At 40.7% G+C, this 21,539-nt stretch overlaps 1 protein-coding gene across 1 annotated transcript in view; it reads right to left on the bottom strand.

The window, feature by feature from the left end:
• Positions 1-21,539, bottom strand: part of LOC105478241 (pyruvate dehydrogenase kinase 3) — an 85,282-nt gene that overhangs the window by 42,414 nt on the left and 21,329 nt on the right. The window contains exons 2-5 of the mRNA XM_011735376.2: positions 13,907-14,048; positions 8,838-8,909; positions 4,242-4,426; positions 2,458-2,547 (exon numbers count right to left, since the gene is read on the bottom strand). Of these exons, the coding sequence (XP_011733678.1) occupies positions 2,458-2,547; positions 4,242-4,426; positions 8,838-8,909; positions 13,907-14,048 (489 nt within the window). The remainder of the gene's footprint in view (positions 1-2,457; positions 2,548-4,241; positions 4,427-8,837; positions 8,910-13,906; positions 14,049-21,539) is intronic.

Consider the following 21,539-nt stretch of genomic DNA (forward strand, 5'->3'; position numbering starts at 1 on the left):
TATCACACTTAAAAAGTTAACATATTTTTAATGTCAAATATCCAGTGTTCAAATTTCCAACTGTCTTATAAAAGCCTGAAATGACTTTTAAAAATATTTTATAATTTATGCCAGAAACAAAATAAAGGCACCAACCTATTATAGAATCAATGGTGTAAATGGGAAGCCAAATGACGTGTCTGACACCCAAGGACTATTTGCTGCTAGTAAACCTGTCTACAGCCTTTACTGTGTACTAGCATCGCTTTAGGAGTTCTACAAAAATGAACTTATTTAACGCTACAATATAGGTGAATTATCAAGAGCATCATTTTACAGATGAAGAATGTAAGCCCCAAAGAGGTTACTTAACCGAGTCTAAGATCACCCAGCTAACATGAAGAGAAAAATAAAATGTGTTATATTCATACAATGGAATATTTTTCAGCCATAAAAAGGAATAAAGTACTGAAAGATACTACAATGTCAATGACCCTTGAAAATGTTATGCTGAGTGAAAGAAGCCAGTTACCAAAGACCATATATTATATTGCTTTGTTTATATGAAATGCCTATAATAGGAAAATCTATACAGAGTCAGAAAGTAGATTAGTGGTTGTCTAGGGCTAGACAGAAGGGTAGAAGGCAGTGACTGCTAACGGGACCAGGGTTTCTTTCTGGGGTGATGAAAATGTTCTACAGGCCTGGCGTGGTAGCTCATGCCTGTAATCCCAGCACTTTGGGAGGCCAAGGCGGGTGGATCACGAGGTCAGGAGATCGAGACCATCCTGGCCAACATGGTGAAACCCCGTCTCTACTAAAAATACAAAAATTAGCCAGGCATGGTGGCGTGCGCCTGTAATCCCAGCTACTCGGGAGGCTGAGGCAGGAGAATCGCTTGAACCCGAAGGGCGGAGCTTGCAGTGAGCCGAGATCGCGCCACTGCACTCCAGCCTGGGCCTCAGAGACTCCATCTCAAAAAAAAACAAGAAAGAAAAAAAAAAGAAAATGTTCTACAATTGGATTGTAGTGATGGTTGCACAACTCTGTGAATACACTAAAAACCACTGAATTGAGCATTTTAAATGGGTGAAGTTTATCATATGAGATTATATTTCAATAAAGCTGTTTTTAAAAGTATATTTTCAAAAGATTTAAAATGTATCAAACCAAGGAATATTTATTAATCACCCACACAAGCACTACACTTGGTTCTATGCAAGTTATAAAACAAATGTAAGACACAAACCCTGACCTCAAATTGGTTACAGTTCAAGAGAAAAGGCACACATACCATATATCACAATGCACTTTTGCTTTCTAAATTATGCCTTTTTCTCAAAGGGGTAATCAACTGTCTGAACCAAGTTTTCTGTTTCATAAAAGGCACTGAGCTAGGGCCTAATGAACATACAAGCTATGATAAGACTGACCCTTTCCTCCTTGCCCCTGGAGGCCTTTGGCGGTTCTGATGAACCACAAAGTTATCTTGTGAGAGAGCAACCAATAGGATTCCTAGAGAGCTGAGGCTGGGCTGATTCACCTTATAACTGAAATAACGTGAGTAAATGTGTTGTGACTCAACAAAGGCCAGCGCAGCTTGACAATCCTAGGCTAAGCTAAAACCAACAGGTCTGGTCCTCCTCCCTGGGTTTAGGAATGCCCACGGTAAACAAATTGCAGAGGTTTTCCTTTGCCATGGCTGCTGAGGAGCAACAAAGATCCTTGATGGAGATCAGAGAGAACTGCACCCATGAAACTTGTGAGGTGAGTGTTTAGAGAAGTGAGATAAAGGCTAACACAGGAGATATAATCTGCAGAAAGGGCCAATTTGGGGATATGAGGTTGCACAAAGTAACCATAACACTGAAGAAAACTGAAGAGGTACCTGGTGGATCGCTCACAACCAGGAAGGTTTCTTGGAGACAGCATTGATCTTAAATGAATAAATAATGAAGAAACTGCTGTTCAAATTCAAAGTGCCTGGGTACCAGGGACTTACGGATATAGGGCTTGGTTCTTCCCAGAGGATACTGGAACAATGTCTAGCTTAATGTCCAATGAACCCATGAAACTTACATGCCACATAAATTCTAAAGCCAGATGTGAACAACAGAAAGATGTTTAAATTTTATAGACATGTGAATTCAACCTAATTTTATGACAAGAATTTGGATTCTCTGAAATTTTCAGATAACAGTGGCACTCAGAGTCTTACTTAAAGGTTTACTGTTTGAGACAGAACTACAAATGAAACTCTAATCAATAAAGTAGAAACTCACATTTTGAGCATTACCAATTATGCATCTTTCCTGAACTGCCTAGAAAGAACATTTCATCTGGATCAGGTGGCTTGGGCCCAGAGTGACCTGATGAATCAGCAGACTGCACTGCAAAATAACCCTATGGACAAGTTGCCTCAAATAAACCACGATCCGATTTGTAATGTAATCGATACCATTACAACGGTCTCCTTACCTTTCACCACATCCGCCACATTACAGGTGGGATCGATACTTCCTATGTGTTTAGGATGAACAGGATTAGTGTCACCCCCAAACAGAAGTGCTAGACGAACACAAAAGGAAAGGGAGGGGATTAAAACACAGCAGGCTGGGATGGTCACGCAGGGAAATACAGGGGCTTATGTTTAGAAAGGATCTCTTACTTGTAAAAATCATTTTAGCATCCACAGCAACTTAGAGCAATGGAATACACACAATTGATGGGTGAGCAACTCTTATTGGTCAGTGAAGGAGGAGGATGTGCTTTAAGGTCTGTCAGCTGCAGTTAGCAGGTTCTAAAGTAGTGACATGTGCCAGGTGCTCAACCCATTCTTCCGCTCCCAATGTGACATGGATGAAGAAACTTCCTTTCATCCTTAGTCAAGTATACCCACCTTCTTAGTACTACTCCAGACACTTATTCCTACTTTTATTAAATATTTAGAACACGTAGTCTATACCATTTGGAGAAGCCTGTAAAATATCTTTGCTGGCAGCATTTCAGATGCCTCCCCCAAGAAGATTATGTTTCGATGTTGTGTACACAAACAATACTTGTTCAAGTATTTTTAAAAATACACTCGGATAATTTCACAATATACAAGATTTGCAAAATTTTGTTTCTGAATAAAAGCCAAAATGAGCCCCAAAGAAAAAAGCAATCTGCATCCAAATATTTATAGGTGTTATTTTTAAACAAAGCAAAACTTGTGATTAACAAAAGAAGGACGCCTAAATAAAATAGGGGAGATTTTAAACTATGAAAAATGATAAATACAGGCATTAGGCCAATTAATAAAGTTCCAACTGATTAAGGTGAAGAAAAACAGAGGTGTGTAGGCTTAACTAATGACCTAAAAACATGCATGTATATATGTGTACACATGTATTTAGATCAGAAAGCAATTGGAGTTATCTAAGCATTTAGTTGAATAGTATTTAGGCTCTTTTATTCCTGTAAATTGTCACACACTTCCATTTTGAGGATATACATTTAATATAAAGCCACATTTAATAGTTGTGTAACATTCACTTATCCAAATAAATCAAATTAGTAAAATAAAGACACTTTGTCCACTTTATAATGCAGCAAACAGGGTGAATTATGCTCTAGACATGTGGATGCTTTTCCTCAAGGATTATAAAATCAGCCAAAGAGACAGTGCTGAAGATAAGCCAAAAAGTTTTTTATGTGTAGGGAATTTTAGTTGTTTTTTTCATATCTGCTTAGTACCCTAAAGAACAGACTAAAACTCTCAGTACGAGATTATGGGCTGACAGTCTGGCTTAATCTGACTTCACTGATCACTGTGAAATAAAGAACTGATGGCTCCTATCACCAACATCCAATTCAATATTCCCAGTGTTAATGTTTTTCAAACTAAAAAGGAAAACACATAACATCCGGGATCAAGAAAAGAATACAATCTGAGATACATAAAAGTATTCAGAGATGAAGGCCCGGCTGCCATTAAAGGCAGTCCCCCATCCCCATCAGGACTGTATCGGCAGAGACTTAAAAGGTACGCAGTGGTCCTGTCTCTAATGTGAGCCTCATAAAAGCCTTTCAAAAATTTATTTTAACCAAGAATACAAATTAATAGCTTTTTAATGGCTAGGATTCACTTACGAAAAACTAAACTAGAAATGAAATTTCTACAACCAAAAATGCAGGTCAGTAAATTAACAACAGGAAAACATTTGGTAGAAATCACTATGGTTACCTTTTCAAAACTGGACCAACAAACCCCAACTTACTGTGCTGATTAATAAGCATGCGGAACGAGATGCGGTTGGTATAAAACCGATCCAGAAAATATTGGATGTTAGTGCTAATGAAAGGATCAAACCCAAACTTCTCCTTGTATTCAATCACTCCTTGCGCCATTGTAGGAACCACATCATTGTGTCTATTTCTGACTTTAATCAGAACTTGTAGAAAGCTGTGTGAGAGGGAAACAAAACGTGGTCAGTCTTAGTATCTCATGGGCTGATGCAGACTTCCCAGTTCTGTCCCCAGACTAGTTGTCTGCTGGTATTTTTATAAGTAAAGACATTATTCTTACTACATACAACAAGGAACCACTCACAAGAAACTAAAAGTATGAGCCAAGTTTTTGCTTGCAACCGTATTTCTACAGAAACTCTTCTTTCAGAGGTGCAAAAAGTAAAAGGTTCTAGTACAGAAAAAAAATGCTCAAATACCCTTTTAGGAATCCACTGACTTTTTGGATAAGTGATTACATATAAATACAGGTTCTATAAAAGTTGAATAAAGAATTGCAGAACATATCAGTATTTCTTCTGAGAACATGAGGACAATCCCCCAAAATCTCCAAGGATTGATTAATGGAATCTCAAAGCAATAGCTTCCATGAATAAAGAAATAACGTCACACTGTTTTTTGGGTTTTGTTTGTTTGTTTGACGGAGTCTCACTCTGTCGCCCAGGCTGGAGTCCAGTGGTGCGATCTCGGTTCACTGCAACCTCCGCCTCCCGGGTTCAAGCAATTCTTCAACCTCAGCCTCCCGAGTAGCTGAGACTACAGGTGGACGCCACCATGCCTGGCTAATTTTCATATTTTTAGTAGAGACGGGATTTCACCATATTGGCCAGACTGGTCTTGAACTCCTGACCTCGTGATCCGCCCGCCTTGGCCTCCCGAAGTGTCTCATACACACAATTTAAGAGTAAAATTTGGAAATAAATATCTTGCAGCAGTAAAATATAGTGATGAAATGCAGATAGAACACAGGCAATTCAACTGTTCAAATATCTGGCTTATTATTGTAAATATGCATAGGGGAAAATACATTAAGAATGGTAGAAGACAAGTCAGTCGATAGAACTAAACAAAAAGTTTAGAACTAGGCTCATGAGTGAGTGTGTATATATAAAAATTGAGCATATTGAGAAAGTGACATTGCAAATCAGTAGGTAAACAATCAAACTAATAATCAAGTTAACTGGAACAGTGGGCTAACAATTTAAGTCACATCCTAATTTCAAGACTTAAACCAAATACTGGATTAAAAATGTAAAAGGGTGAAATCACAGAAATGATAACAGAAAAATCAGGTGAATAAGTATATAATCTTGGGATAAGGAGGGCTGTTCTAAGCTTAATACCAAAGGTAGAAACAAATGATATGACTATGTACAATTTTAGCAATCCTATAGGGACACACATTAATAAATTAAGTGGAAAAAAAAAAAACCTTAAGAAAAGGAAAAAACTAGCACCCCATCAGAAAACTAGGCAAAGGATCTGCTATCAATGCAAAATTTACCAAAGAAGAAGCACAAATGCCAATAACTTCACCCTTACAAATAAGAAAAGCAAATTAAAACAAACGTGATACTTATTATTCTCCATGTATCAGCATCAGTTAGAGTTTGGGGCTTAACTGAGGCACTTCTCAGGACAATTAACAACATATAGCAAAAGCCCAAAGAAAATAATTCCACTTCCAGGAATTGATCCTAGGAAAATAACTGGACAAGGTGAACAGCTGTTTGTGTGTTTATTTATTTATTTATGAGACAGAGTCTTGCTCTGTTGCCCAGGCTAGAGTGCAGTGGCACAATCTTGGCTCACTGCATCCTCTGCCTCCCGGGTTCCGGCAATTCTCCTGCAGCCTCCCAAGTACCTGGGATTATAGGTGCCCGCCATCATGCCTGGCTAATTTTCATATTTTTAGTAGAGACAGGGTTTCACCATGTTGCCCAGGCTGGTCTCAAACTCCTGGCCTCAGGTGATCTGACCACCTTGGCCTCCCAAAGTGCTGGGATTACAGGCGTGAGCCACCGTGCCCGGCCAACAGATGTATTTAAAAGTTGTTCTTTAAAGCATTGTTTATAGTAGCACGAAAACTACAAACCAGTCTAAAATCCAGTGATAGACGATCAAATTGCATGAACTATCTGAAGATGGACTATTAACATGAATATTATGACACTATTAATAATGGCGTAGATCTACAATGTTGACACTTGTTATGTTTGTAAAAATATTTTACACATATAAATATATGCATGCCTAGGGAAAAGCATGGAAGAAAGGAAAATAGTAATAGTTGTTGTCCCCTGGTAGTAGAAATTGGGGTGGCTTTTTTTTTTTTTACTTATCTGAATAATCTTATTTTTCTGAATGATGAAATATTTCTGTAACAAATACATACATACAATGACAATAAAGATGTAAAACTCTGAAATTAGGCCATGATTATTCACAAAAAATTTTATAATGGACAATTTGTCCTTTAATACTCATTGCAATGTATTTGTAAGTTAAATATTACTAAAGTGAAACGATTCATTATAGTAGAGAAGTGCCTCAACTTATCTGAAGTGGGGAGACTTACCTCAATGGCTCAATGCTCAGAATTCTCCTCTAATCTTCCGGGCTCTTCTAAACTCTATCATAAATGATCAACATGCTTGTCTTCTAAGCTACTTTTGCTTTACTAAAATGATTTCCCTGCTGGTGATCCCATACAACCTCTTGGTAAACAGAAAAGGCTGCTACCATGGTACTCGCTCACCTTTCACTCCTTCCTTCACCAAGAACATCATACTTCTCGAATGCCAACTATCGTAACTAGCTACATGAACCTAGGCAAGTTACAAAACTCACGGAGTGAGAGCTCAGCTATTATTGCGATGGTCAAGCACACACTGGATTAAGCACTGACAGTTTGCAAAGCAGGCTCATGACCATAAATCGCATCTGATAACCTGTTCCAGAAACTGAGACGGGACTCCAGGAAAAACACAGCAGAAATTTAATATCATGTATAGTCGTCTCTCAGTATCTGTAGGGGACTGGTTCCAGGATCCCCGAAGATACCCAGATCCTCAGATGCTCAAGTCCCTTGTCTAAAACAGTGTATACAGCCTACTCACATTCTCTCTGATACTTTAAATCATTTCTAGACTAGTTATAATACCTGATACAATCTAAATATGATTTAAACAGTTGTTAAACTGTATTTTAAAAATCTGTATTATTTCTTATTGTTGCATTGTTATTTTTTAATTGCTTTTTTTTTTTTTTTCCCTGAATATCTTTTCGCTCTGCGGCTGGTTGAATCCAAGGATGTGGAACCTGCCAATACAAAAGACCAACTATACTTCTACAAATCTGTTCTAAAATCTGGAGCTAGAGTGGTCAGCCCTAGGTTTTCCGATTTCCACCAAATGATTACCAGCTAACGACTTTTGAGAAAACAAAGCTCCTGGATTGAATTCATTTAATACTGATCGCTTAAATGACAGCAGTGGCTTATATCAAGGAAAACGCTACATCTGGGGCTCTAACCCAATGCTTCCCCGCCTTCCACATTTCACAGATCTATTAGACAAAACACCCAACAAAGTATAAAATAGGTGAGGGCTTTTGTTTTTCCTTTGAATTTTAGTTTACAACTAGACTAGAACTAGCTACTCATGGCTCAAACGAAAACATAACTTATAGGTCCAGCTTTGCTATGAATGGTCACAATCTTGGGCAAGTCACTTCACATCTCTGACCTCAGTTTCCTTATCTGTGGATTGAGAGGACTGGGTTAAATACCTCCTAAGGTTGCTTGTATAACATGGTATTTTCCTAGTTCTTCTTATGGAACATCTATTAAGTCAGGTGTTCAGTCTCACAACTATGTGGACTAGTTTATACTTAGAAATTCCTCAGTACAACAGGCCTACCATATGCATCCACTCACATATACATGAAACAGGAAGAGATTAATGTGAAAGGGATATTTAATTTCTCTTGGAGGGGAAAACATAGTCACAGCTAGAGTTAGTGTTCCTGGGATAAATAAAAATGAGAAACAGAAATATCTCATCGGCATAATTTGCCAGTCTGTGCATAATGGGAGCAATACAATAGAATTCAGGTTGCTATATAAAAAACGTACTCTTTTATGCCTCTCCAAAACAAAACCACTACAGTTTTTGAGCTCAAATGTAATATCCTGTTGAAATTTTTTTTTTAATTGTAAAGGATTGAGTAGATAAATTCATGTATATACAAAGGCCACTGCATTCTTAAAACTACCACTAGATGGAACATTTACTGCAGTATTCATAGTGAGTGCCCAGTTCACCTTGGGTAAAGGTATTAAGAATTAGATCAGAAAAGCAAAACTGAAAGTGTCATTATTACTTTTGTATTGTGTTACATTCTTAACTCGAATTAAAAAAAAAACTCAATGTTGAGTCATTACTCATTAAGAAAATGAATGCTTTTGTCCACATCATACTCCTTGAGTCTTAATGACTTGAATTACATTTACCAAAATCTTTCTTATCTAGATATTTTTACTTTCAGGTAAGTGGTACCATACTTACTTATCCAAGACCTGTGGATCCTCAGGGCTCTTATTTTCATATTCTAAAAGTTCAAGAAAACTCTGCATATACCTAAAATGAAAAAAAAAAAGAAAAAGAAGAGTTACTGTGTTAGTTGCCTGCCCAGCATCCACCCCTCCTCTCCCTCTTCCTAAGAACACTCCAAATTTTCACTCAGGTCTCCATCCCATCCCCATCCCCCATGTGGCTCAAGTGTATCAGGGAAGCCGGTGCCTCCAAAGATCCTGCGTGGTCCCATTCTTCTCTGGGCAATCCTATTTCTCTTGCCACTAATTATTCATTAGCCCAATAGTTTAGGTCTAAGTCTATCACTGTGTGCATTCTCCTGAACACAGGGAATGGCTCAGGAAGGGACATACTGTCTCAATTCAGGCTAGTAAAATGACAGAAAAGACTCGCTGGAGGACTCTGGCAGAGAAACCAACCTGCTCTGCTTTTGTACAGTGTGCTGTGTGGATTGGAAGCCTGGAACTGCTGCCGCTATTCTGCCACCAGGAGGGAATCCAGTCTGAAAACGAAGCCAACGCCATCGAAAGCAGGGCCTCGACAGCTTCGTGAATCTCTGAATCAAACCAACACCAAAAGCTTACCCTACGGCTGGACCTTCTAGTGACATGAGCCAGGTTCAGTTTCATTTTCTCTACTTACAGACAGACACATCCTAACTTATATATCAAGTCTATAGTTTGATTACCAAAAATGTACATACATATTTTAAGAAGCACATGTGTGACGCTGAAGTGCCTGCCAAGAACTTAGAAACTAGACATGAAGAAGTTAAATTAATTTCATCAATACTTAATGGGGGAGGAAGAATGCCAATTAAACCCTCAGAAACAGCTTCTGGATTAAGAATATCTCCATATCTCAATCAGGGCCAGTATAAGAAACAGTCTGTCCAACATTAAGATCTGGAGAACATAGAAAAATGACATCCAGAGAGGCCCATTAGTGCAGTAGCTATATCAAGCCAGGATCTGTTGGATCTGGTGGAGATTCAGATATTCCAATTAGAGATATGTGATCTCTATTTGGGGTTTTAACATGTTCTGAAAGAATTATCCCTTTATTCTAATTATTTCTAACCATTAACTGCCACTAATCCTATTATCTACACCTTTGGATAGAGGATGAGGACACTCCAATAACTAAAAATGACTGTTACACATATAAATACACCAATGAGAATGCCACTTGATTCATCAGCCTCATGTGAACTTTGGACAATGCATTTGATACTAATGAATGTTCATCACTGGACATATTTTTTAAAAGTCTCTGGAAACCAGGCGTGTTAGCTCACGCCTGTAATCCCAGCACTTTGGGAGGCTGAGGCGGATGGATCACTTGAGGCCAGCAGTTCAAGACCAGCCTGGCCAACATGGCGAAACCCCATCTCTACTAAAAATACAAAAAATTAGCTGGGCATGGTGGCACATGCCTGTCTGTAGTCCCAACTACTCGGGAGGCTGAGGTAGGAGAATCGCTTGAACCCAAGAGGCAGAGGTTGCGGTGAGCCGAGGTTGTGCCACTGCGCTCCAGTCTGGGAAACTGAGCAAGACTCCATCTCAAAAAAAGAAAAATAAATAAATAAATAAAAGTCTCTGGGCACATAAGGCTATGGATTAGATATTGCTAAAATCACTGGGTCAAAACACCAAGAGGTCAAAGCCAGCCAGCCCCAGTGATGCCCTCTGCCCTGCCACACGCAAGCAAGCTAGGTAGGCATCCTGTCCTTTCCAGAGGGGACAGTTGAAGAAAGTCTTAAATAGAAGGGAGCCAAAGATTATTCTGAGGTTCCCAGCCTGACAGTCAAGAGAGCAAGGAGGACATACTGTGACCAAGGGGACAGTGGTGGGGTTCACAGCCCATTATGCATAATATTCATTTTTAAAAGGAAAAAAATGGCAGGGAAACACAATGCATGATCCTGAAGTGGATTCCTAAATCAGGAGGAGAAATTGCAAAAAAAAAAAAAAAAAAAAAAGATGTGGGTAGTATCACAACAATTAGTAAAGCGAGAACAAGTTCTACATATTAGAAGACATTACTGTATCAATGTTAAATTTCCCGAATTTGATGACCACATTGTGGTTTTCTAAGACCTGTTCCAATGAAATACATGCTAAAGTATTCATGGCAGAGGGGCATGATGTAGACATCGTGTATGTGTACCATATATGGGTCTGTGTGCCATATATAGACATAGATATATATATGTGTGTGCGCACACGTGTGTGTGTGTGTGTGTGTGTATGCAGAGAGTGAGACAGAAAGAAAGAATATGAATGACAATGGTAGAACGTGGTCAAATGTTAACAATGTTCACAATTAGTGAATCTACGTGACAGTATACGGGAATTCTTTCTACCAGTTTTGCAACCCTTCTGTTAAGTAGGAAAGTATTTCAAAATAGAATGTTTAAGAAACAAGAAAGAAGAAATGGCATGCATTTGTTTGGAATGGATGTGGAAAAGGAAGAGTTAAAAGACAAAAACCAAACAACGGAGTTGACATAGCAATTTGTTCGAGCCTATACTTTGCCGGTATCATATAATACATTTAAGTACATTTGGTCTTTGTCCCTGCTTCCTGGCACAGAGCTCCCAAAACCCTTGGAACTTTCTGAGTGACAGGAGTGTCTTCTGCTATCCATAAAGAGCCCCCTTTGACCACACCTGAGTTCATGCTAATGTGGTGACTTAGGATGGGATCTCTAGATAGCCTCAGGATGGGGCTGGTCACCAGAAAGGCCAAGCGATTCGAGGACTAACTTTCAGCTCTATTCTCAACTTCTGGGGAGGGGAGAGGGCTGGAGATTGAGCTCTATCAAAACCCTTGAACGACCATCAGAGTTTCCAGGTTGGTGAACATATGGGGGTACTGGGAGGGTGGTGTGCCCAGAGCGGGCATGGAAGCTCCATGCGGCCTCCCATACCTTGCCCTATGCATCTCTCCCATGTGGCTGTTCCCGAATTGTACCCTTTCTAATAAACCTATAAACATAGGTAAAGTATTTTCCTGAGTTCTGTGAGCCGTTCCAGCAAATTATCAAATCTGAGAGAAGGGGTGTGGAAACTCAGTGTCCAGCCACTCAGTCAGAGGCACAGGTGGCCCAGGACTTGTGACTGGTGTCTGCAGTAGGGGAGATTCTTGTGGGGCTGAGCTGTAAAGCTGTGGAGTGTGCCCTGACTCCAAGTAGGTAGTGTCAGGATTGAACTGAATTGCTGAACCCAGTTGCTGTCCAGAGACTCGGAATTGGTTGTTGATGTTGGAAAACAACACGAAAGAGCCCAGCAATTCACTTTGAACACCCTGACCCAGCCTGTACATAAGCAATAGTAAATGTTTAACTGTCACCACCACCAGGATCAGGGGACTTGATCCTGCCTACCTAGAATCCCCACCACAGTGGCCTCTAATTGGGATTTTATACCTTCTACTGGAAAATCTCTAATGATGGCCTTGAAGCAATAAAGAAGTCTCGTGCAAACAAGAACTTGCTGCTCTTTCTGAAACAAGCTATGGAACCAGAGCAGGATGCAAGGAACTATATGACATCAAAGCCACAGTCACAGTCTCTTTCATTTCTCCTGCATTCCAAAGACTGCATGTCACACAGTGAGAAGCTGCTGCTTGTCTGGAAAAGAGACTTGACACTGTACCTCTGAGACCACCTAATATAGTGTGTCTCAGACAATTCATTTTAACCCTATGAATTTATTATAATTAATACTATGGAGGAATGACTATTGAATGTCCATTCTCTTTCAGTAGCCTGGCCTCCACTAACCCTCTAGATGTGAGCTAATTAGTAGTTCCACTCTCCTTACATCTGTCCACGCCATTCCCTTCTAAAATGCTCTCCCTGTCACCTGCAATCTGTCAGTTCCACCCACCCACCAAGGGGCAGTGCGGAACCACAGCTTGCATTTCTGTCCGCTTCTCTCTGCTCCCACAGCACTGTGCTTGCTTGAGAGGACTGATGGCATCTGACCTCCCCAACTCCTCCAACTTTCTTCACAGTGACTTCTACTTGCATTTATTTATTTATTTATTTATTTATTTATTTATTTATTATTTTTGAGATGGAGTTTTACTCTGTTGCCCAGGCTGGAGAGTACAGTGGCGTGATCTTATCTCACTGCAATCTCCACCTCCCAGGTTCAAGTGATTCTCTTGCCTCAGCCTCCTGAGTAGCTGGGATTACAGGCGCATGCCACCATGCCTGGCTAATTTTTGTATTTTTAGTAGAGATGAGGTTTCACCATGTTGGCCAGGCTGGTCTCAAACTCCTGACCTCAAGTGATCCACCTGCCTCAGCCTCCCAAAGTGCTGGGATTACAGGTGTGAGCCACCACACCCGGCCTCTACCTTGCTTTTAAAACACAGAGTAGACCTGCAAATGTTTCTCAAACACTGTATATGCAAATCCCTTTCTAAAAACACACCACTTGCTCTTACATCCTACCATTCATTGATCTCACCCTGCTTACCTAGCGGGTAACTTTGCGTCACAAATTCAACGTCTTTAGTTAAATGACATATGCTTCAAGCATCAGAGCTATAACTGATTTAAGTTTACGTTATACTCTGTCAAAATTTTCCCTACTTTTCATGGAGCAAATGAAGCACAGCAGGGAACTGATATTTTTCCAATCTGAGGTTCACCCTTTAAATGACTTAATTTGTTCTACAAGAAGCACTGACTTCAAGGAATGTCTTTACAAGGAAAACAAAAGGAGTAAGGTTAAGACTTGATAAAAACAGCAGATGCCCTGTCAGAAAAAGTGCAATCCCACCACACACAAGAAAAACTCAAGAAAGTGTCTAGTATAATTTACAAGCATTTTCATTAAAACAACTTTAAAACAAACAGCACATAAAGAAAAAAAAAAAAAAAACTTTTAATTGCATGGAAAATCCAGCTATCCCAAATGACTCATTCCCCAGATGGGCAGTATGTGCACTTTTACAGAGAATGGTCCCGCTGCCAAATGTTCACAGCATTGTGGGAAGATCCATTTTAAGCCACATTGTTTACTTACCAACTCTGAACCAATCCCACTGAAGGGCGGTTAAGTAAATTATCCGGCAGAAGATTAACTTCTCTCATTGTGTTAGCCAGCCGCACAGGAAGTTCCTTTCGTAGAAACATATATGAAGTTTTCTCACATGCATTATCTCTCCCTATTAAGACATGAAAAATGTTCCATGATTTTATAGTCTAACAGATGGAGAAATAAAGTGCTCCCATGGTAGCACGGTTACTACTGGTTGGAAAGAGAAAATTAAATAATCCTGCAGTCTCTAGTTGAATTTTTATCCTTTGAAATAGCAAGTTGAAGAAAATAATTTAATTAGCAGAGAAAAAGAACATTCATTACAAGAGGCAACCTTGAAAGCAGTTTTGTTTGTTTTTTTTTTTCTTAACACAAAAACGTTCCTAGCGTTGCCAGCGGCAATATAAAAGTGACCTGGGATATAATCTGAACTTGTTTTCAAATAAATACCGTGGGAAAACTGCCAAGTACAAAAGTAACAGAACATGTAAATCCACTCCCGTTCATAGGGCTTTCCAGGAGGCAACGGATCCATTCATTTCACAAATATTCACCTACTGTGGGTGCCAACTGTTTCCTAAGATTTTCCTACAGTGTGTTTCTTCAGGGACCGTAGCTCTGCCCCTCTGGGAAGCAGCCACAGACCCCAGAGACCCTGTGATTCCAGAGGAGAGGCTCTGACTGAGACACAGGGCTGGCATGTGCCAGAGAAACTATCTCCTGGGTGTACTCAGAGGCAGAGGGATCTACTGTGCCACATCTCGACTCACTGTAACCATAAGGAAGGAGGTCAGTGCCTTCTGGAGGCTTCCCTGAACTGGCTGTGCATAAAATTTACATAAACAAGATGCCATGAGAGGAAACATACCTGGCCACTTAAAAGAGGAAACCTGAGCTCCTTCCTCTGCTGTCATGTGGCAAGAAGAGTTCTAGCATCAGCCTGGCCTGCAACCCCCAGCCCTGCTGGAAACTCCATGGTGGCTGGTGGTGGAGGGCCTGATAGAAAAGGCATGAGCTTTGGAGACACAAATGTCCTCCAGCCCCAATTCCTCCATTTGCAGGTTGTGAAAACTTTGGTAAGCTTCTTCACTTCTGAGTCTCAGCTGCCTTAATCTGTAAAACGGGGATAAAGCTAGTTTGTGTAAGGACTAAATGTGATACCGTGCATGCAGGCTGACACGGAGCAAGTGTTGGACAAACACTGGTCCTCCTGGTCTCCGTGGTATTGAGGAGTCCATCCCATCTCCCTCGCCCTGCCTAGGCCTCTTTGCTGTTCCATATTCCCTGGAAGCTGCACAGAAATGGGCAACATCGTGGCCAGGCCCAGAGAGAGATGAGCAGAGCTCATTTAACAATTTTCTCTACCAAACTCTCCTTATTCTTCTGTAGGTCATGAAGGCAGCAAGTCAGAGATTCAGAAGTAAATCCAATTTTCTAACACTTCCAGTCACATTCTGGTTTATTCATTTGCTCTCCCTACCAAATAAAACTTGAAAAAAAGAACCTAGTCTAGAAAGTCATCTGCAGAACCTTTCTTCCCCACTCATCCCCGACCCACTTCTCCATTCTCAAAAAAGTTACAATAAAAGATGAAAGTCTGAAATAATCCATTCCTCATTTCCCTCATCCTAAGTGAGTATATGGAAGGCCTTTGGTAAATCTTTTAACTAATTGATGATTCACTTTTCTCCTTTGTACTTTCACTGTGATAAAGACCTTAATCCCCAAATACCCACTTCAAGTAAGAGGGGAAGGGGTGAAATGCCCCCGCAATGACCTTCCAACATCTATTCTATACACATTCTTTTGGCCTTAGGCAATTAACATTTAAAATGACTCTGGTCTTTTTTTTTTTTTAGACGGAGTGTTGTTCTGTCACCCAGGCTGGAGTGCAATGGCACGATCTCGACTCACTGTAACCTCTGCCTCCTGGGTTCAAGCGATTCTCCTGCCTCAGCCTCCCAAATAGCTGGGACTACAGGCGCCCACCACCACGCCTGGGCTAATTTTTTGTATTTTTAGTAGAGACGGGGTTTCACCATATTAGCCAGGATGGTCTCGATCTCCTGGCCTTGTGATCCACCCGCCTCGGCCTCCCAAAGCGCTGGGATTACAGGCGTGAGCCACCACGTCCAACTAGCTCTGGTCATTTTGCTTCAAATAATATAGAGACAGTCCCCAACTTAAAACAGTTCAATTTATGATTTCTTGATTGTTTAATCTTCTGACTTTATGATGGGTTTATCTAATTATTAAGTGCTTTTTTGTTTTGAGACAGAGTCTCACTCTGTCACCCAGGTTGGAGTGCAGTGGCACAATCTCCACTCACTGCAACCTCCACCCACTGGGTTCAAGCGATTCTCGTGCCTCAGCCTCCCAAGTAGCTGGGATGACAGGCGCCCATCACAATGCTCGGCTAGTTTTTGTGTTTTCAGTAGAGATAGGGTTTCATCATGTTGGCCAGGCTGTTCTCGAACTCCTGACCTCAAGTGATCCACCCATCTTGGCCTCCCAAAGTGCTGGCATTACAGGCATGAGCCACCATGCCTGGCCAAGTGCATTTTTCAGTTACAATATTTTTGACTTATGATGTATTCATCAGGATGTAACCCCACTGTAAGTCAAGGAGCATCCGTATATTATTCCTAAAAGGTTCTGTATGAATATAACTTTAACTTTAAATGCACTAAAAATGCTGCTATTTATCACAGTGAATCTCATTATAAAATGAATTCCCTATTATCTAAGTTAAAATATAAGTCTAGCTTTTCACATGCCGGGAGAAATACTTTGCATCCTGGTTAAACAGAAAGGAAATTCTATTTAAATCACAAAAGAAACATTGATGTTCTCACTGTGGGATGACAAAGACTCTCTCCTTTGACCAAACTTGAACCAGGTTCTCCTGGGTTTGCTTATTTGTTTGTTTGTTTTTGGAGACAGGGTCTCACTCTGTCACCCAGGTTGCAGTGCAGTGGCACAATCACGGTTTACTACAGCCTCAACCTCCTGGGCTCAAGTGATTCCCCCACCTCAGCCTCCCAGGTAGCTGGGACACCTGGCTAATTTTTGTATTTTTAGTAAAGAGGGGGTTTTGCCATGTTGCCCAGGCCGGTCTCGAACTCCTGGGCTCAAGCGATCCTCCCATCTCAGCCTCCCAAAGTGCTGGGATTATAGGCGTGAGCCAGCGCATCTGGCTCTGAGTCTTCTTTTTGACTAGGCCTCGACTTTGGGTTCTATCTTGACCTGCTTAGTCCAGTCTTAGCAAAAATCCTGCTGAGTCATTTCAGTGAAAATCCCCTACCCTTGGTGTCTGATCCCCCTACCCTCGATATCTTATCACCCTGGCCTGCCTTCAACAAGAATCCCCTCCAACCTGGACTTTTCCTCTTAGTAACTTTCCACCCATTGACCCACACCCTGCTCCTTGGCTATAAATTTCCACTTGTCCTTGTTGCACTAGGAGATCAGCCTGATCTCTCCCCACTACTGCAAAACTCCCACTATAGGGGTCCCTCTTGAATAAAGCCTTCCCTACCATCTTTAACAAGTATCAGATATTTTTTTTTCTTTTCTTTTTCTTTCCCTTTTTTTTTTTTTTGGAGACAGGGTCTCACTCTGTCACCCAGGCTGGAGTGTGATGGTGCGATCTTGGCTCACTGCAAGCTCCGCCTCCCGGGTTCAAGCAATTCTCCCTGCCTCAGCCTCTGGAATAGCTGGGATTAGAGGCATCCACCACCACGCCCAGCTAATTTTTGTATTTTTAGTAGAGACAGGGTTTCACCATGTTGGCCAGGCTGGTCTTGAACTCCTGACCTCAGGTGATCTGCCCGCCTTGGCCTCTCAAACTGTTGGGATTACAGGCATGAGCCACCACGCCTAGCCAATTTTTTTTTTTTCTTTAACAGGAAAAAGGAAGTTCTGGAACAGGGAAGAAGTAGAAGAATTCTGGTGTTAAACTGAAACTGGGAGTATCAGTATGAACTAATAATTTTTTCACAATTATGAGTTTTTGGGGGTAATGAAAGTATACATGTTTAAATTTCCAAGTTGGCAGCCTGTTAGGAGCCACAGGATACAAGCATGTCGTGAGCAGTGAGAGCCGGCTGGCAGGCGTGAGGTGGCCGCAGTCAGGTTCTCATCTCTTCTCTGAAAGTTGCAGATCTAGATGGTTTCAGAATTTAAAGGTTTTCCAATTTTAGGAAGGTAAAAAGGAGTCTATACCATACATTGTACAATACAGAGTATTAGAGAGCCACAACATAGCTGCAGTGAAATACATGAACATCTCCAGTAAGTACGATAAAGACTATGTAATCAAGTCAGTTCAGGTCTGGTTTTGCTAGAAAATGAGTTCTGGCAGCAAATATATGAAAAAGAAATTCAATTTTCAGTTTTTTGGAGTTCAGGATTCAGAGAAAAGCCTATGGTCCTGTGGGCTGGTGATGACAAAGGTCAGGTGCTGAAGTTTGATTGGGGTTTGAATCTTGACTAGAGCATTCACAAGCTTCATGAGCAGGGGTAAGTTTCTTTACACTTCTAAACTTCATTATAACCACCTATAAAATAAGAACAGTATCTACTTCACAGAGATTTGGTGAGGGTTAAAATGTGCTTAACATTTAAGCCAGAGGCAGTGGCTCACGCATGTAATCCTAGCTACTTGGGAGGCTGAGATGGGCAGATCACTTGAGGCCGGGAGTTTGAGACCAGCCTGGGCAATGTAGCAAGACCCCCATCTCCATAAATAAAAATTTAATAAACCACAATATTTAACAGCCACATATTCTTAAAACTTAGAAAAGAGGCTAATTAAATAGAAATCACTAATGATGCTGATGATACTCAAACAGAATAGTCTGAGGCCATGGGATACACAATCGAATTGTCAGTTACTGCTTGGTCAGCCCTGAGAACCCACTCCCTGGGTTCATCTGATGATTCTGCAATAATTAAAACTCAACTACTAGGCATGGTCTTAGAGAACCAAATTTCAGGAAGCATTTTCTTCAAGCTTCCTTGGATTATCAGTCTGTTATAAAACTCATGTGGAAAGAAACTTTTATCTGTCTCTGTATCCCTCATAGCACATATTATAGTGCCTCGCCTATGGTAGCTTCTCAATGATTTATTCAAAGAATAGATCATGCTTTCAGAAGTTTGTTTTTTTCTTTGTTTGTTGTTGATTTTTTTTTTTTTTTTGAGACAGAGTCTCGCTCTGTTGCCCAGGCTGAAGTGCAGTGGTGCGATCTTGGCTCACTGCAACCTCAGCCTCCCAGGTTCAAACGATTCTCTCCTGCCTCAGCCTCCCGAGTAGCTGGGATTATAGACGCCCATCACCACGCCCGGCTAATTTTTGTATTTTTAGTAGAGATGAGGTTTCACCATGTTGCACAGGCTGGTCTCCAACTCCTGACCTCAAGTGACCTGCCCACCTCGGCCTCCCAAAGTGTTGGGATTACAGGCGTGAGCCACCACACCTGGTCCAGAAGTTTGTGTTTTTTAAAAAGAGTAGTTGAAAAATCTCAGGTTTTGTCTCTTACATTCTACATGAAGTTTAGGGACAAATTATTTGTACTCAAATATCTTAATTATATACCAGCTTAAATAGGAGGATAAGTCTTTTTTAGTTAATTTGTTAGCCTAAAAATAAGTATGAAATGCCTCATTTTTATAATCTTTCTGTGCTTTCTTCATATACATTGAAAGTATCTTTCCTATGTATTAATGCCAGATACTCAGTTTAAATCAAAAGGTTCTAACAACCATTTTTTTTTTTTTTTAATAATGAACTTAGCAAGAAAAACATTTTGGTTTTAAATGAATGTCCTTGTCAGAGGGTTCTGTTTTGATGAGTCTTCTGGTATATTGTGTATTTTCCAGTTCTGCTTTCCAATTATTTGACTTCATTTTTCCCCTACTTACTTGGCTTCTCCACATTACTTAATTTTGACTTTCTAGTTTTATTCTGCATTTCTCAATATACTTCATCTCATTCAAATTTGCCAATTAAGTTTTTCCCTGGTATCAGTTCAAAGATGACAAAGGGAGCAGGTGAGGGGGCTTGGAAAATTCTGACTTAGTGGATGCAAACAGGTCATTAGACTCAAATACACTCATGTGCATTTCTTCTGTTTTTCTCTTAAGTTTGACGATCCTTTCATTCTCTTCTGTTTCTGGTTGCTTTGTTTGTTTGTTTGTTTGTGAGACAGAGTCTCACTCTGTTGCCCAGGCTGGACTGCAGTGGCGCAATCTCAGCTCACTGCAACCTCCACCTCCTGGGTTCAAGCGATTCTCCTGCCTCAGCCTCCCGAGTAGCTGGGATTACAGGCATGCACCACTACACCCGGCTAATTTTTGTATTTTTAGTAGAGACGGGGTTTCACCATGTTGGCCAGGTTGGTCTCGAACTCCTGACCTCAGGTGATCCACCCGCCTCGGCTTCCCAAAGTTCTAGGATTACAGGCGTGAGCCACTGTGCCTGGCCTCTGTTTATTTTTTATACTTTGTCCTTTTATTGGGAAGCTGGAGACAATTACTGTATTTGCAAAAGGTATGATTTGCTTTGTCTAGAAAGGTCCCATACAGCTTCACATTCACCAAGACCTAGGATGAGTAGACACAGAAATACAAATGACTTTCAATTTAATGCAGGGAGCCTTCCCGATGGTTGGACCAGGAGGTAGCCAGGAGCGTTTAGCTAGCCGCCTGCGAGCAGGAGCTCACAGACATATTTCTTTACACCTGGTTTCCGTAGTGGCTGATAACCCTGGCTTGGCTTTAATCCTCTTTTCGAGTAATTTACAGGCGGCAGAAAAAATAATTATTTCTTCAGTTAATCAAGTCACCTGATGATAAGAAACTTTTTCTTTTTTATTTTATTTACTTATTTATTTATTTTTTGAGATGGAGTTTCGCTCTTATTGCCCAGGCTGGAGTGCAATGGCGGGATCTCACCTCACTACCACCTCTGCCTCCTAGGTTCAAGCGATTGACACTAAGTACCTTTTAATTAAAGCAGAGGCTAAGGACATATTTTACACTGTCTTCAATCAACAGAGACCATGCCTCCTAAAATGTAGAGTCTCCTCTGTCTGGATTACTTGAAGGCTTTCTTTGTCCATTGTTCAGCTTTAGCAGATGGTGGGGGCTGGGGGGTGGTTTGGGAGTGGCAATAATGAGATAAAGAGTAATACATGGAAAAATTACTCGCAAGGCACCAAAAAAACCCAACAGAATGATCCAGCTCATTCTGAAAATTTTTATTAATATCATCAAATAAATGCTTTTCATTAATATCACCAACTAAATGTCTGAGTTGGCAATGTATTTTTCCCATTAACCATGTTAAAATTTGTAAAATATAACTGAGAACATATTATTTTAAGGTGAGCTCTTTTTAACAAAATTTTCAACTTTTATTTTAGATACAGGGGGTGCACGCACAGGCTTGTTCCATGGGGATGTTGCACCCAGGTAGCGTGCACAGTACCCAACAGGTGGTTTTTCAACCCGCGCACACTTCCCTCCCCTGTCTAGTAGTTTGCAGTGTCTGTTCTTCCCATGTTTATGTCCATGTGTGGAGGTGAGCTCTTCAACTTCTTTTCTCCAGTTGTAG

The sequence above is a fragment of the Macaca nemestrina genome, chromosome X, assembly GCF_043159975.1.
Source record: "Macaca nemestrina isolate mMacNem1 chromosome X, mMacNem.hap1, whole genome shotgun sequence".
In the NCBI taxonomy this organism is placed as follows: domain Eukaryota; kingdom Metazoa; phylum Chordata; class Mammalia; order Primates; family Cercopithecidae; genus Macaca; species Macaca nemestrina.